Below are 16,466 nucleotides of genomic sequence, written 5' to 3'. Positions count from 1 at the left end.
GAAAAAGTGCCTTAACCCCCTCAAAAAACGGCTGGAAATAGCCAAAACTCATACCAGAAAGTCATGACGGCGTTATTTGACAATTCCACAGCTGCCAAAAGTCACGTGACCAAAGCAGCTGATTTGCCCGTGGCTTTAAATGCTTAGTTAAGATTATATCTGCAATAAAACGCTGAAGGGGCGCTTTAACTTGTTGGGAAAGTGCATTAAAACGTTTCTAAATATCAAACACACACTTCAAGAAAGCGTGACATTTGGCACACCGAGGCTGCAATGGTTAAGGGTTTCGAATTGTCAAAAAATGAGTAAATAAATAAATGTCTGTGGTGACAGAGCGATACACATTAACAGAGGTGATAAAATAAAGAATAAATAAATTTCGCCAAGAGTGAGACGCGAACCCATGGGGTCCGCATCCAAACGCAGCACTTTAACCATTCGGCTGTCTCTCCAGCACACTGGGTTAAGGAAAATCCGCTGCTTTTGTCCCTGACATGTTACTGGTTTCGAATTGTCACAGAATGTAAAATAGCAAACCCCTTTAATGTATAAATAAATAAATAAATCTATATGGTGCCAGAGCTGCACTGTCCTTAAAAGCAGCTTTGTTTAAGAAAGCAAGCCCACCCAACCCCCACAGATTCGCACCTCCGTTGTTCACTCTCACTGCGCATGCTTGCTGTTGTCACCTTTGGAGACAAAGACTGGAGACAGACAAAGAAATCTGATCTGGAGGACGGACGTCGAAGAACTGCAGAGAGTTTTTTTTTTCATAAAACCGAAGAATATTTGGAAAATCACTGGGAGCAATAAGTGAACTTATTGTTTTTATGAAGTTTTCTGATAAATGTTCGTGTTGTGTGCTTAATTCTGCCCTTTAAAGATTAAAAACCCCGTCCGACACGAGGTCGGTCGAAGGACGGTGTTTAACTTGCTAAACGCGTGCTAAACACAGATGTTTTATTTGAAACTAGTTTTTCTTAAAAGAAATGACACAGAAATGATGATGGTTTGACCTTTTTGCAACTTAATTTCATCCGCTCCTCAGTGCCAAAACTTAATTGACTGACTGTGCTTTGCTTGCATTTTTAATGATGAAAATCTGAATTGAGATGCATTTCCTAATGAGATACAGTTTATAAACGTGTTGTGGTCCTATTTTTAAGCTGAATTTGTACATTTAGAGCAGCAGGATGGAATGCAGAAACTTAAAGGGTGTAATCAGCAGAAATGCAGATCGTGCCCTGCAGTGGAGAGCATAGTGGATGCTTTACAGCACTTAAAGCCAGATCTACCCTGCAGTGGAATTTTCCACCAGCGGCCCCCCTCCCCTCTCACTCAGAGACACTCAGTCTATACACATCCCTCCCTCCCTCCCTCCCACTTTCTCACTCAGTATGTGCCTGACGAGCAGCCAGGCACATCGTATGTGCCTGACGAGCAGCCAGGCACATCGTATGTGCCTGACGAGCAGCCAGGCACATCGTATGTGCCTGACGAGCAGCCAGGCACATCGTATGTGCCTGACGAGCAGCCAGGCACATCGTATGTGCCTGACGAGCAGCCAGGCACATCGTATGTGCCTGACGAGCAGCCAGGCACATCGTATGTGCCTGACGAGCAGCCAGGCACATCGTATGTGCCTGACGAGCAGCCAGGCACATCGTATGTGCCTGACGAGCAGCCAGGCACATCGTATGTGCCTGACGAGCAGCCAGGCACATCGTATGTGCCTGACGAGCAGCCAGGCACATCGTATGTGCCTGACGAGCAGCCAGGCACATCGTATGTGCCTGACGAGCAGCCAGGCACATCGTATGTGCCTGACGAGCAGCCAGGCACATCGTATGTGCCTGACGAGCAGCCAGGCACATCGTATGTGCCTGACGAGCAGCCAGGCACATCGTATGTGCCTGACGAGCAGCCAGGCACATCGTATGTGCCTGACGAGCAGCCAGGCACATCGTATGTGCCTGACGAGCAGCCAGGCACATCGTATGTGCCTGACGAGCAGCCAGGCACATCGTATGTGCCTGACGAGCAGCCAGGCACATCGTATGTGCCTGACGAGCAGCCAGGCACATCGTATGTGCCTGACGAGCAGCCAGGCACATCGTATGTGCCTGACGAGCAGCCAGGCACATCGTATGTGCCTGACGAGCAGCCAGGCACATCGTATGTGCCTGACGAGCAGCCAGGCACATCGTATGTGCCTGACGAGCAGCCAGGCACATCGTATGTGCCTGACGAGCAGCCAGGCACATCGTATGTGCCTGACGAGCAGCCAGGCACATCGTATGTGCCTGACGAGCAGCCAGGCACATCGTATGTGCCTGACGAGCAGCCAGGCACATCGTATGTGCCTGACGAGCAGCCAGGCACATCGTATGTGCCTGACGAGCAGCCAGGCACATCGTATGTGCCTGACGAGCAGCCAGGCACATCGTATGTGCCTGACGAGCAGCCAGGCACATCGTATGTGCCTGACCCTGACCCTGTGCCAGGGCCAGCCCCTCTGCCTGCACCAGTGCCAGAGCCAGCGCCAAAAGTACCTGGCAGTGCGGAAGGCGTGGAGGAGGAAGGCCTGAGGAAAGTGGCAAAAAGGCTCTTTGCGGGGACGGGCAAAGGGACCTTCACTCGCCATATAAAGTTCCCAGAGTCGATGGGTGGGTATTACTACATTTTGGCAGTTGGTATTAAGTAAATGTGTTTTTGATCCATGTCATTTTCATCTCTGCACGTTTGTTTTATTGAATGAAATGTTTATTGTGATTTTTTTTTTTTTTAACAGAAAATTACTTAAAAGAGTACCAGGCCTTCCACGAGGGCAGCTGTCCGTCCGAAAAACACTCGGAGAACGCCTTCTCCAAGATAAGCCGCATAAAGTCCTTTTTGGCCTTCATGGCCGGAAAGGTCTCCTCCCTGGCTACCTGGCGCTTTTTAGACAAGACAGAGCAGATCATCCAGTAAGTGCGGTCTCGCTTGCTTCTTTCTCGGTTTGACATGTATGCATCAACCTATGACTGTATGTGTTCCCCCGCAGATGGCCCAACATCCTGTGCGCATCGGGAAAAAGCGTAACCACCACCAACTTCTATCTGAGGGATGTCCAACAATTCCTCAAGTATTTCAAGGAGACCCCCCCCCCCCAACGTAGGCTGGCCAGACTGTCACAAAGCCAGATCACAGGTGTGATCAGGGCAGTGAGACGGGCCATAAGAGGCATTTCAAAAAGAATGTTGGCCCACCAGCTGACAACTAAGGACAAAAAAGCTGTCAAAAGTGGTGTCCCAGGAGTCACTCAGACGGTGGCAGCTTGGTGCACGGAGGAAGATTCCTAAGCTGCTGAGTAAGATTTGTTCACCTCACCCTGAACACATGCCGCCACATGCTTTCTCCACCACATTCTTCACTCGCTTAACCCTTTCTGCCCTGTCCCCCTCAGAGGAACTCCAGGAGGACTATACGGTGCAGCTGAGGAACGCCTTCTACGGGTACTTAAGCGCATTCATCGCGTCAATTTACGGGGACCGCACGGGGGTCTTCAGAAATATGACAGTGGCGGAGGTCAGGGGAGCGGCCACTGAGGGCCGGCCTCCCACGGGCTACATCATCCGTGTAAGTATGACCGAGATTCACCTTTATTCTTTTACTCCACAGACACCAGTCAAGACCCAGAGGGAGCTGTATCATAACCTGATGGTGCACCTGAGCCCAATAGAGTCAAGCTTTAAGGTCTCCAGAAGGGCGTTAAGAGCTGCCGCACGGGCAGCTAATAAATCAACCAAATATTCACCCAAAAAAGTAGTTTTAAATAAAGTAGTAGTTTGTTATTTATTTTTCGGGTTATTTGTTCATAATAAGAGCTGTGAAAAATTGGTTTATTGTTGAAAGTGTTATTTAGTGTTTCTTTGTTCACACATTTAATAAAAAAAGTTTGGTTTGCAATTGAAAACAATCTCTTGGTCATTTGGTCACCCTGATCCATTTTAAGTCAAAAAATGCATTTTTTATCTCTCACTTCCTGGAGTGTGTGTTTGCTATTTAGAACACTCTTAATGCACTTTTCCATACCTTTAAAGCACCCTTCAACGTTTTATGGCACTGCTAAGCTAGGTAAGCTTTTTTTAACCACTTTTACACAAGCAGTCCGCTGTTTTGTTCCTGTGAGAATTCGAAACTACTAGAATGGCCTAAATGTCAGACAGCTTTCCCAGGAAAGGTTGGGCAAGGATAGTGACATCAGTCGGTGGAACCTGTTAAAATTCGGGGGCCAAATGTCACATGTCAGGAACATTCCCTCCTGTCTGTCAAAAAGGTCCCCCCAAATGTCTGAAAACTGCTCCATCTGGTGGCCGAAAAGTGAACTTTGACAAATGCGAACCCTGTGGCCCAACTTTGGATGGGAGATGATTCCCCTGTTTCGAGCTGATGGATTACCTCATTTATTGCAGGGTCATCTCTCTGGCTTTGTCTTAACTCTTCCTCCGAAATACTTGGGATGACTGGGAGACCGTTACACTGATCGTAACTGTCAGGAATAGCTTGGGCAGACATGGACAAAGATGTTACTAGGGGGCAGGTAGGAGCACTGTTATCTGTGTCAAGAGACTGAAAGACTAGGTGTTTTTCACAGATAGCACTGACATCATTTGGAGGGACATGAGTGAAAGGGTCCGTACCAGGTAAGTGGCGTTTGACAAACTGGCAGATACGTTCTTGTTCTTTCAGGGAGACTAGGTCATTTACTGGCTCAGGATGGGGACGGCGGGACAACCCGTCTGTGTCCATATTTTGTTTGCCTGCTTGAAGGAAGACAGGGTGGACAACCAGCGATAACCTGTGGCGTTCAACTTAGCTGTGGTGAAGATATATGTCAGACGATTACTGACTGTTATAACTGTAAAGGGACTGCCATACAAATAGTCACAAAACTTTTCTGTTACAGCCCACTTGAGAGCTAAAAACTCAAGCTTGTGAGCAGGGTAACGTGATTCACTTTTAGACAGACCTCTACTTGTGTACGCAATTACGCACATCTCTCCCCCCTGCTCTTGATACAGGGCTGCCCCTAGCCCTGTTGTACTAGCATCTGTGTGGAGCATGTAGGGAAGCTTGGTGTTGGCAAACCCTAACACAGGAGCTGTGGTGAGTTTGTCTATGGTTGTTTCGAAGGCTTGTTGGCAACTCTCATCCCATCTCTCCCCAAAAAGGGCTTTTGGCTGAAAGTAGTGGTCACGGTTTGGCTTAGAACTTTGGCTTTTCCTCAGCGGCGGGTATCCGGCGGTCTGAGAAATTGTTTTCATAGCAGGACTGGGACACTGTGGTCACTTGAGATCCTGTATCAAGAAGACAATGGTACTTTTGCCCGTTGATTTGAACTCGAGCAGTGTACTTTGCTTCGATGAAGCCTTTTGGCAGTTTTGGTGTTGCATATTTGTTGGGTAGAAAGCAGTTTTTGGCTTCGCTTAGATGCTCGGATTTGGGACTTGTTTCATTAGAAGCACCCATTTGTCCCGCAATGAGGGCTGGTTTTAGTTTAACGGCTGATTTTGGCTGTTTTGTTTGTCAATATGGGTATTGACTGTTTTTCTTTCAACTGTTGTCTCTTCTCAGCAACCAAGGATGCATTTGGTTTATTGGGGCATGAAGACACAATGTGACCGTTTTCACCGCACTAGAAACAGTACCATGGCTTTGGTCTACGGTTTGCAGTCGGGGTTGTCGATTGTTCAGATATTTTGTTTAGGCTTGCTGTTAGAACTGGTTTTTGGTTTATCCACTTTCTTCGGAGGAGAACTTGGTGGTTTGACTCTAGCCAAATGGCTCTGGAGCTCTGTGATTTGTGCTCTTAGCTCTTTGACCAGGTTGTTCAAGGGAGTTGTGGGTTGATCTGCTTTTTGTGCCTTCATTTTTACAAGTAGACTTTGCAGCTCCGTTATTTGTGCTTGTAATTCAGCGAGGTCATTGTGCACTGTGCGTTCAGGAAGTTCAGTGGTGGCAGCAATAATGTGTGAAGCTACTTTAGGTCTGGCTGCAGCAAAGTGTTTCTTCATTCTGTTCTCTTTGGCTAAACATTTGTCTTCTTCTACCCTTAACTGTAAGAGTAGCTCTGCAAACGGGGGTGAGTTATCTTTTTTCCTTTCAAGCTGCAGGTCTGCTAACAAGGCTCTATCCCAACATCCGCGACAAAACTGACGCAGCAGGTGTCAGTCTGCCTCACTGGCTAAAACACCACCTCTATTCTGAGCTTTAGACAGAGCTGTTTGTAACCTATGGAGAAACTGTGATGGCTTTTCACCTGGATCTTACAGTGTGTTAAGGAACTTAGCAAAGAGCCTATCGCCATCCTCTACTGTGCCAAATGCTGACGTGAGCAGTTCAATGTAAGCAGACGGCAATGCTTTAGGGCCTAAGGGTTTGACTATGTTTGCTGCAGGTTGCACAAGACTGTCTAAAATCTTCCGTGAGCGCTGCAAGTCTGACAACTCTGGGTCTTGGAGTACAAGATCAACACTATTGCGCCAGGTATCAAAGTCAACCTCATGACTGGGACAAGGTACTTTGCCTGAGAACTGTCTAAGGCGGAAGGATGCACTCGCTGAGGAGACAGGAATTTCAGTTCGTACAATGTGCTCAACCACGACTTTCTGCACCTCTGGGGGTGCTATGACGCTTTAAGGGAAGTTAATTGCTCGAGTGAGTTGTGTGGGCTTGACTGGTTCAGCTTCATTGCGACTTAAGTTAGTATTGATAACTTCCTCAGGTTCACCTTGAGGAGCTTGGGTCCCGTTAGTGACTGAGGGGACAAATGTGACTGATTTCCTTGATGGAAGCTGGACTTTCAGTTTGTTCTGTCTCACTGGTTGACTGACTGGATTTAGAGAGGTGTTCGTTCAAAATTGCTTCAAATGACTGAACAGTCAATTTAGCCATTTTCGGTAGTTCATTAAAGAAACTGTAGGTGGCGTTTTTAGTAACTGTTGCCATATACTCAGTTGACAAGGTTCTGATTTTGTAAGGGGTTCCATGTGGACTTGTGCGTAGGGCAGCACCACCGACCAGTAAAAATACATTTGAATTTGCCGGATTGTATTTACAGCTTTAAAACTGCACAGACATTTACACACAGTAACAAAATAAAAATAAAAAAATAAAAATTGTACAAAATGTATAAACCCAAAATAATTCAGCAAAAGGCTGAACAAAACTGTGCACCACAGTTTTAAATTGTCCTTTTGTTGTTTCTTAGTCCTTAGATCGGTCCGAATGAGCAAATTCTGGATCTATCTGGAGTCCACTGCTGTTCTGCAGAAAAAAGTGGGTAAATCCTACCAGATTGGATGAGATCCAGATCCAGTCTAGCAGAGACCGTTTAACTTCTGGCATATGCACAGTTCATAAGATCCGCCGTGGAAGGCTCGCCATCTCGTTCCACATGTGTCATTAAACTCTGCATTTTTCCGGACCTGGCCTATTTTAGGGTCTGGGTCAAAAGTAAATTTTAGGGTTCAACTCAGGACTTGCTAGAAGTAGAATGCATAAACCCAAAATAATCCAGCAAAAGGCTGAACAAAACTGTGCACCACAGTTTTAAATTGTCCTTTTGTTGTTTCTTAGTCCTTAGATCGGTCCGAATGAGCAAATTCTGGATCTATCTGGAGTCCACTGCTGTTCTGCAGAAAAAAGTGGGTAAATCCTACCAGATTGGATGAGATCCAGATCCAGTCTAGCAGAGACCGTTTAACTTCTGGCATATGCACAGTTCATAAGATCCGCCGTGGAAGGCTCGCCATCTCGTTCCACATGTGTCATTAAACTCTGGCTCCAGCTCACAACCATTCGACCCAATCTTAAGGCCTACCATAAACAACACAAAACATACATAAATGCTTAAAATAAAACTCTAGGTAGCTTAAAACTTAAATAAAAGACCATTCTTTTCTTAATTGGTGCTCGTTAAGATGGCGACATCACCATAATGGCGGCGGAAAACATGTTAGGACAGTGATTTTTGCAAGTACCTCAATTAGCCTCAAAATGCACCATAATATTCACAATTTTAACATAGAACGTAAATTCACTACCTTAGCTTTCTATTTCCATGAAAAGAATAACCATGAAAAGAAGAGCAGATTGCAATAATATTACTTGTATGAGAAAAAAAATACATCTTCGTCACTCACCAAGTCCGGCATATGCACAGTTCCGCCATGGGAGGCTCGCCATCTCGTTCCACACAAATGTCGTTAACTCTCGCTCCAGCTCACAACCATTCGACCCAATCTTAAGGCCTACCATAAACAACATAAAACATACATAAATGCTTAAAATAAAACTCTAGGTAGCTTAAAACTTAAATAAAAGACCATTCTTTTCTTAATTGGTGCTCGTTAAGATGGCGACATCACCATAATGGCGGCGGAAAACATGTTAGGACAGTGATTTTTGCAAGTACCTCAATTAGCCTCAAAATGCACCATAATATTCACAATTTTAACATAGAACGTAAATTCACTACCTTAGCTTTCTATTTCCATGAAAAGAATAACATATTGCAATAATATTACTTGTATGAGAAATAAAATACATCTTCGTCACTCACCAAGTCCTGTTCAGCAATGTAAAAAAAAAAAAAAAAACCTCTGTAACAGCAACAGGTTGGAAAACCAAAAAGACTTATTTTTCAGGATATGAAAAACAGCGTTTAGACAGCTTCTATAACACCTGTCTCTGTAATCTGCCTTTTCTTGAACCAGAGGTCACACGATATGGTTGGCTGTTACTAGTCACATGGCTCGTGCCTTTTCAAAATAAGTCTAGATGACATAATTTATTTCAAAATATAAATTACAATAGAACCCAATGAATTTACACTTTTTAACATGTTTTTTTAACCCAAATAAAATATAACACCATGAAATAATAAATAACATTGTAGTGTTTTTTTTAATGCACATTGATCCACTGACCTTCTCGTTTGTATTCAAAGCCACTTTTACTAACAGGCCTTTATTCAACCAGGGCTCAGTTAACCCAGGTTACACTAGTATCAGAGGATCCCTCTCATTGGCTGCACAGGGAGACCAGTTCTCTGAGCCCACCCACTGGAAGCGATTATAGGGACTTGCATTTTAGTTTACTCCGCGCATTGAGTTTTGGAACTGGACCCGCGGCGCTATAGTACACACAGATCATCCCCAGCACGCATCATGGCAGCTACACACAGCGAGTACAGAGGTTACCTGCGGAACACCGTCGACATCGAGGACGGGCAGCACCGCTTCCACCCGGTGCAGAGCTCGGAGCCCACTTACCGCCCGCTCCTGTTCGGGACTCTCGCTGTTATGGGATTGCTTCAGGTGGCTTCCAGTGTGGCGATCTTATTACACCTGACAGGTTATCTGCAACAGGTAGGCTCAGCAGGACACGGTGTGATTTAGGCGGTTTTTCCCCTAGTGTACAATAAGACACTTGGCAAAGTCATTCATTGCCGTCAGCGTGTATGTAGGTTTACACTAGCGTTGGCTCAGCGTGTAAATATTTGTCTACAGGTATTGTCAACAGTTCCGTCCTCGGTTACAAGCGAGTTAAGATAGTCCGGCAGTGTTTGCGCAACTTTATAATACCATAAGGTGCAAGAATAGTCCCCCAGTTGCATAAAGGTTGGCGGTGTGTGCTCTTAGAAGTAAAGTAGGTGTAATCTGCAGCAGTAAAAGAAGAAGTAAAAAAGCCTCAACATCGAGTCTCTTCTATACTTTTGTGCGCCTAATGTCGTGCACTTTGAAGACGCTGCGCCTCTGTGGCAGGCAGTTACAGCATTTTCCCTCGCTACAAAAACACCCCGACTGATAGCATCTCATGAAGCCCTGCTCAGAATGTTCCACGGAGACGAGTTATTTCACGGGGGTTCAAAGCACCGTGAATCCGTTTTGACGTGATAACATCTCAGCATCCCGGTCGGGGCTTCGCAAAGTACAGATGTTTTAACTTGAGGCTCCGACGCTGCACTTCTTCATGCGTGTGTTTACATGTCATCTACGGGCTGTATTTGTAATTTATATGTGTCATAAGCTGTAAACATTTGAAAATAAGCAGAGCTGTTTTCATGGCGTTTTGGAGGCAGAACTATCCGACGAGGAAGTTCAAGGAAGACTGGATGTTCTAGTTAGCGCTGGTCTGACAGCGCTAAATCAGGGACACCATCAAAATACACGGTTCATGTTCTTTCTTTTTTTTTTTTGTCAGATGATCTTTGCATATCTGTGATCTTGTAAAATAACATTTACATTCTGCCACAGTTCTTTTCACTTCTCTATAGTGGTTGTGGAGTTGAATAATTGTCATGTTTGAACAAGCAGACAGTGCAGAGATGCGGTCTGCTCTGTCAGGATGCTTCTGAGGTCACCTGGGGAGCATCAGCCTCTCATGTTCTCTCCTTTTCTCTCTGCCTCTGTGTTTGCGTGTTAAATTTCTTTGGCTTGACTTTGGCATAAACACATTGCAGTGTGGTAGCAGCTAGTTATATACTGGATGTGAACCAGAGGAAAAGAAAATGACAGGGAGGGAGGGGAAGGGGTTGAAACCAGAAAGAAGATCAGAGAGACGGTGTTTAATTTTATGTTTGTTGTCATATTTGTGAATAACATGTATGTGGGGTTGATCTGATTATGTGGCCACAGGGACGTGGGTCCAGATCTTTTGGGAGTGACTGAAGCGTTCCTCGAATACACAGCAGTGTGAGAGGCCCTGTGGTTGGTCCAAGTTGGAGCCTTTTTGCGAATTTGACAACAGCTGCACATGGTAGCATTTTCAGTGTGAGTCAGTCGTTGTGTGGGCACTGGATCCCGTCATCTTCCCTCAACGCCTGTAGAACTACCCGGAGATGGAGAGGAGAGCTGCAATCTGCACAGCGCTGTGCCTACATAGGACTGTGCTGAGCAGAGCAGGTTTAAAAATGTTGCTCTGATTTGAACATGAGGGCTGAAATGTATTTTCTTGTTGTGTGTCTTTGTGCATCAGGCTGGCTATATGCATGGAAACCTTGTGGCCATTTTAAGTTAGAAACAACAAGTGTAAATCAGTCTCCAAATCACTTCTGCCTGCTGCGGTGGAATACAGAGTGCCTTGTGGGGGGAAAAAAAAAAAACTTCACCTCCCACTCTTTCGAAAACGCATAAACATCCAAACTGAATTGCTGCTTGTCTTCCTGTAAATTTTGTAAAATATTCCTCCCACACACACCTGTCACGGGGGCATTGGAGATGGCATATCTCTTTTTTACACGGACCTCTCTAACCTCAGCTCATGTTTCTGTCTCTAGGTGGATTTGTCTGCAGTCCCACAACGGCCCGTAGAGGTGAGTTTGAACCCTGGTCGGCCCCAGGCAGCACAGCTGCACAACACATCTCCTGAGTGGACCACAGTTTGTTTTTAAAACTTAGGAGTCCTGGAATATTTATAGTTATTTTGGCAGATTTTTTTTAATAGTTTTGAGTTTACCTTTCTGTATGACACCATGGTATGTTTAACATGCCAGTGTTTTGTATCATTTTCTTCAGCACATTCTCATTTTTTGACCTGACAATTATTTGTGCGGTTTGACATGCAACGACAACATGCGTGATCATCAACTCCTGGTTGGTTAACAGGTTTTCATCCTGCATTATTCAAATACCTGTGGTCTTAAACATTTTGTTAACAACCACCAGGCTTGATTGGCATTATTGCCAAGTATTTCCTCCTGTCACTGTCATGGGAGAAGTACAGTGAATACAGTATTCCATGGGTGTGTTTTAAGTGCATACCACACTTCTGTAAGGAAAGCACAACCTCGTGGAGTCACCCAGGATGGGTAAAGTTCAGTCCACAGCACAAAAAGCACCTTTCTGACTTAGAAAGGGTCAAAGACCTTCTTGTTATGAGTTCTTCCACGTTTGGTTAATCTCAGAAAGCAGCTTACTGCATCAGTTATTAGTGAGTCACTCGCTGGCGTTGGTGGTTACAGTGTTCCTTCTATGATCAGCAGTAACACAAGGGAGTTATAAACTAATTCATAATTGTTGAAGTTATATTTTTTTCTAATCCCTTTTTGGAAAGAGCAGCTTATTTTTTTTGGCACAGGTTTTGCCAAGCAAAAGCAAAAACCGTCCAGGAAGTAACACAGAATAAAAGGGCTGATTTGCTTCACTGGTGTTTGGTTTCCCATAATGCTTTAATTTCCTTTGAAATTATGTATTTGTGTTTGCCCTGGGTATCCCTGGTGGAGAGCTTAGACAAGCCACCCAGCCTCTCTTGGACTGAGGCGCTCATTGTTTTCGTCAGTTCTCGACTGTTTCCCATGGTGTGCGAGGAGACGTGCTGGGAGCTTTATGAGGTGTCAGGGTGACAGGTCCTCTTGGCCCACACTGTGTTTTGTTAAGGCCAGCCCTGAGACTGCTGGTGCATTCTGCAGACTGGTCAAACAGGGATTTGCTAGAGAACAGGCCTTAGTGAACAGCTATGAGCTCTGCAGTGCAGCTCTCAGATGTGAGGCAGAATGTGCAGGCCTGGCCTACGCCGGGCTGGGGCTGTGGTCGGCACGATCACTGGGAGCGGTGAGAACACAGGACTGTGAATCAGACCCAGCTCATGATCTGAATATTTATAGTCTGTTGAGAGGAGTACAACTGTGTAAGAAAGAGATCTCACTGATGCAGGATGAAATGCAAAGAGACAGGCAGCTTTGGTGGCCAAGCTTTGAGTGAGAGGACTTTTGTTCTAAGGTAACATCTCAGAAACCACTCATCAACATAATAAGATGTTGAATGATGTATGCGGCGTGTAGTTACAGAGCACAATCAAGTCAGCCGTGGCTGGATGTGCAGTGTATTCCAAGGCAGACTTTTCTTATGTCTGGTGCAGAGTGGTTGTCACAGTGCCACATTTTAATTCTAGATCACACTGTAGATCAGGAAGCTGCCAAGCTCCTGCCACTTTGTTTAAATAATCTCTTCTTTCTGGTCAGAGGTATTACATGGCCTCACCACAAATCAAGATAGGTCTGACAGTGTAGCAGCAATTGGGAGCACGTTCACAATTACTTTGCAGCCTTGGCAAGACGTTGTTTACCCTGTCTCATTCCAAGGCGCTGCACAATAAACATTTTTGTGTTTTTGGAGGACAGTCAGTGCTAATCTTAGTTTGAGAACCACACAAATTTATCTGGACTTGGGCTGTTTATAAAAACGTCACAGTAATATTAGCACAGCACAGGTGCAGTGTTACAAATCCACATTGATGGTTGGAGGGACTGACTCTGTAGTTGAGTTTATTTGGAGTGTGTGGCAGTGTTTGTGCTCAGAGGTGATGTGTGTGGTCTTTAAGTTGGTATGTTTCAAAATTGTCTACTTTCCATTTTCCCTTTTTTTTTTTTTTCTTTTGGTGTTGTCTCAGAGTTAGGGTTGAGGTGAGTTTGTTAGGTTACTGGAGATTACTGGATCAGATGAAAACCATAACACAGGTTCAGGATATAATAAAACCCCACTTGAATCAGTTGCTTTTTTTCACTTTTTGTTATTTGCTTGTATCTACTGCAAATATGAATAAACGTTGATGTACTCTCACTGGCCCCGGAGGTAGAAAACAAAACACTCATGCCTGGTAGTTTAACCTGTGCCAGATTTGTAAGAGAGCTGGCAGCTCCAGTTCAGAAACTGTTTACTTGGCTGGAAAGCATGTTTTCCTTGAGTCAGTATGCTCTGTCTTGCCTGAGGAAGATGACCTTAAATAGAATCTGGACTCAGGGCTGAGTTCAGTCCCGATACTTTTCCAGGCAGCAGGCATCCCTGTCACTGCCTCTGGCCCCAGGTACAACCAGCATTGTCATAAGAATTTAGCAGGCCTGCGAGAGAGGGTGGACAATACACACATACATGTACACTTATGCACTTATAGTAAGACACACACAGTTTCATACAAGCAGACAGTTATTGAAAGAGACAGCAGAGCAAAGCTGTGGTAAACTAGGTCACAAAATGTTGTTGCTATAAAACAATGTGGGTTAAGTGTTGATGTCTTTTTAGTGATGCTAGGCAGCTTCTCCTGTTTTCTACAGGAAGTGCAGACGGAGCCAATGCTGAATGCACTGAGAGACCCGAGGAAAAACAAACGGTGCAAAACTCCAAAAGAGAGCCTGCCATCAGCTCATCTACCAATCAAAACACATCAGGAGTACTCTAAGAGTGAGTCCAGTGAGATTAACCTTCTGTTATTACTGCACTAACAACACTAATCTGTCAAAAACGGTTTAACTTTGTAATAAAGATGCCGGTGGCGCCAGTCCTTCTCAGGCACAGTGTCAGACCACTTGTAGCTTTTTGCTATTTATGCATCAATAAATTAAAAACTACAGACCAGAAAGTGAGTTGGATTATCAGGTACGGTCCCCAGTTGGCAGGGGCTATGTTGTTTCCATTGGTAATCAAAACTTTGGGCAGATCATAATGACACATAGTCCCACAGGGTACGAGTCTTGGACCACTGCTATTCAACCTGTACATGCTCCCTCTGGGTCACATGACAACATGACAGAAAGTTGCTTATCACAGCTTCACAGATGACGTGCAGATTTACTTTGCTCTGTCACCAAGTGTTTCGGTCTGTCTTTCCTTAGAGCAAGTAAATACCTGGATGCAATAAAATTTAATTCAGTTAGATAAAGACAAAACTGAAGTTACTGTTTTTGGCAGCAGGAAGGAAAGGACAGATGTTGATCAGCTTGATTCTAGAATTATAAAGACTAAAACTCAAGTTAGAAATCTTGAAGCTTAGACCTGAGCTTCAACAGTCATATCAAGGCCACAGTTAAATCAGCTGTTTATCATCTCAAACTAACAGCAAGACTCAGAGGTCTCCTGTCCAGACAAGATTTAGAAAAACTCATGATTTCATCTCTAGCAGGCTGGACTGTTCTTCCTACAGACAACTTCAGCTCATTCAGATACTGTAGCCAGAGTTGAACCAGAACCAGGAGAACTGAGCACATCACTCCTGTTCTTAAATTTTTATACTGGCAACCAGTTACCTATAGAAATGAGTTTGAAGTGCTACTGCTAGGTTAGAAATCACTCAGTGGTACAGGGCCAAAATACATGTCTGGCTTCCTACAAGAGTCCAAACCCAGCAGGGCTCTGAGATCCTTAGGAGTCATCTGGTAGAACCTTGGGTCAGAACCAGACAGGGTGAAGCTGCTTTCAGCTATTATGCTGCACACAGATGGAGCCAACTTCCTGATGACCTTAAATGTGCCCCGACTCTGCCACTTTCAAATATGAATCAAAAAAAACCTCTGCTCTTTTCCTGTGCATTTGATTGATTGGTTTCTCTGCTCCACTTTTGTTTCCTGTGTTGCAACTTACAGCTTATTCCTGTACTGTACTGTATTGTAAATGTTCTATTTTTGTCTTTGTCTATTTGTAATATTGTTGTTTTTTTATTTTTCTAAAGTTTCATCTTTATTTTGTCTTAACTGATTTTATTCTGGTTTCTTATGCTTTTCTTTTATTCTTAATGTTTTTTTGTCTATGTAAAGCACTTTGAATTGCCTCTGTGTATGAAATATAATTTAGAGCTGGGATAAACAAACTTCTCTTTTGTGCTGTTCCTGTTGCTCTGCAGAGGGTGAGCCAAGGACCATCATCATTGACTGGGATGAGGTGCACGGACACCATAACAGAATGGGTTACCAGAAGGGAAAACTGCTGGTGATGGAGTCCGGTTTCTACTATGTCTACGCCAAGACCTGCTTCCGCTACTACAAGGGTGCGCAAGAGGACAGCAGTCAGGCCGGGGTGCCGCAGGTGGATGTTAGTAACACCCAGCTCATCCAGTACGTCTCCTACGAGAGCATCAAACAGAACAGCAGAGTCACGGTGCTGATGAAGACAGGCAGCACCATGCGCTGGAACAGCATCAGCTACAACATGTACTGCGCCCAGCAGGGCCGAGGGGTGCGGTTAGAGGAGGGAGATGCTTTGTTTGTCAACGTTTCCAATGCTTGGCTGCTGGACCTGGAGGGTGAAGGGACGTATTTTGGTGCCATAAAGTTGGGTAACTGAAATTTAAACGTGGGGAGCAGACATGCTACTGAACATTTGATATGCCAAAGAACCACTGTTAATAATTTTTATCATGTTGATTTGTCAAAAAAAGTGTCTTTTCATTGTACAATGTTGTTTTTTTTTTTTTTTTTTTTTTTTTTTTTTACATTGGCCTTCACCAAATGACTAAGGAGTCATGGAAAACATTCATCACCTTTTTAAAGACTCGTCTTGCCACTTGGCCCCTTCCAAAAAACTGAGACACACAGCTCTGAACTTCATCCAAAATAGCACTGGACTTTCTTTCCTTTCTTTTTTTATATAGTACAGTGGCTTCTATTGGAAAATTTCAATGCAGTTTCAGTTCAGATTACATTTATTTACATG

General features: G+C 44.5%; 2 protein-coding genes and 1 long non-coding RNA gene across 3 annotated transcripts; 2 read left to right on the top strand and 1 right to left on the bottom strand.

Moving 5' to 3' along the window:
* Positions 1-1,198: 1,198 nt before the first annotated feature.
* On the top strand, positions 1,199-2,779 carry LOC109971666 (adhesive plaque matrix protein-like). The gene is made up of 2 exons (XM_020620059.1): positions 1,199-2,479; positions 2,510-2,779. Exons 1-2 carry the CDS (start codon positions 1,199-1,201, stop codon positions 2,702-2,704), a joined length of 1,476 nt encoding a protein of 491 aa, XP_020475715.1. The 3' UTR covers positions 2,705-2,779.
* A 4,683-nt stretch (positions 2,780-7,462) lies between these two features.
* LOC109971658 (uncharacterized) lies at positions 7,463-8,791 on the bottom strand. The gene is made up of 3 exons (XR_002276587.1): positions 8,606-8,791; positions 8,187-8,294; positions 7,463-7,860 (listed from the first exon to the last, which is right to left on the bottom strand). It is a non-coding gene; the product is annotated as an uncharacterized LOC109971658 (long non-coding RNA).
* A 222-nt stretch (positions 8,792-9,013) lies between these two features.
* tnfsf11 (TNF superfamily member 11) lies at positions 9,014-16,231 on the top strand. Its single transcript, XM_020620054.1, has 4 exons — positions 9,014-9,413; positions 11,324-11,359; positions 14,096-14,222; positions 15,658-16,231. Exons 1-4 carry the CDS (start codon positions 9,213-9,215, stop codon positions 16,095-16,097), a joined length of 804 nt encoding a protein of 267 aa, XP_020475710.1. The 5' UTR covers positions 9,014-9,212; the 3' UTR covers positions 16,098-16,231.
* The last annotated feature ends 235 nt before the right edge of the window (positions 16,232-16,466 follow it).

This window comes from Monopterus albus, unplaced genomic scaffold (genome assembly GCF_001952655.1).
Source record: "Monopterus albus unplaced genomic scaffold, M_albus_1.0 scaffold231.1, whole genome shotgun sequence".
NCBI classification, from domain to species: domain Eukaryota; kingdom Metazoa; phylum Chordata; class Actinopteri; order Synbranchiformes; family Synbranchidae; genus Monopterus; species Monopterus albus.
Note: the sequence above shows the minus strand (reverse complement) of the source record. Positions and strands in the feature narration are given on the sequence as shown.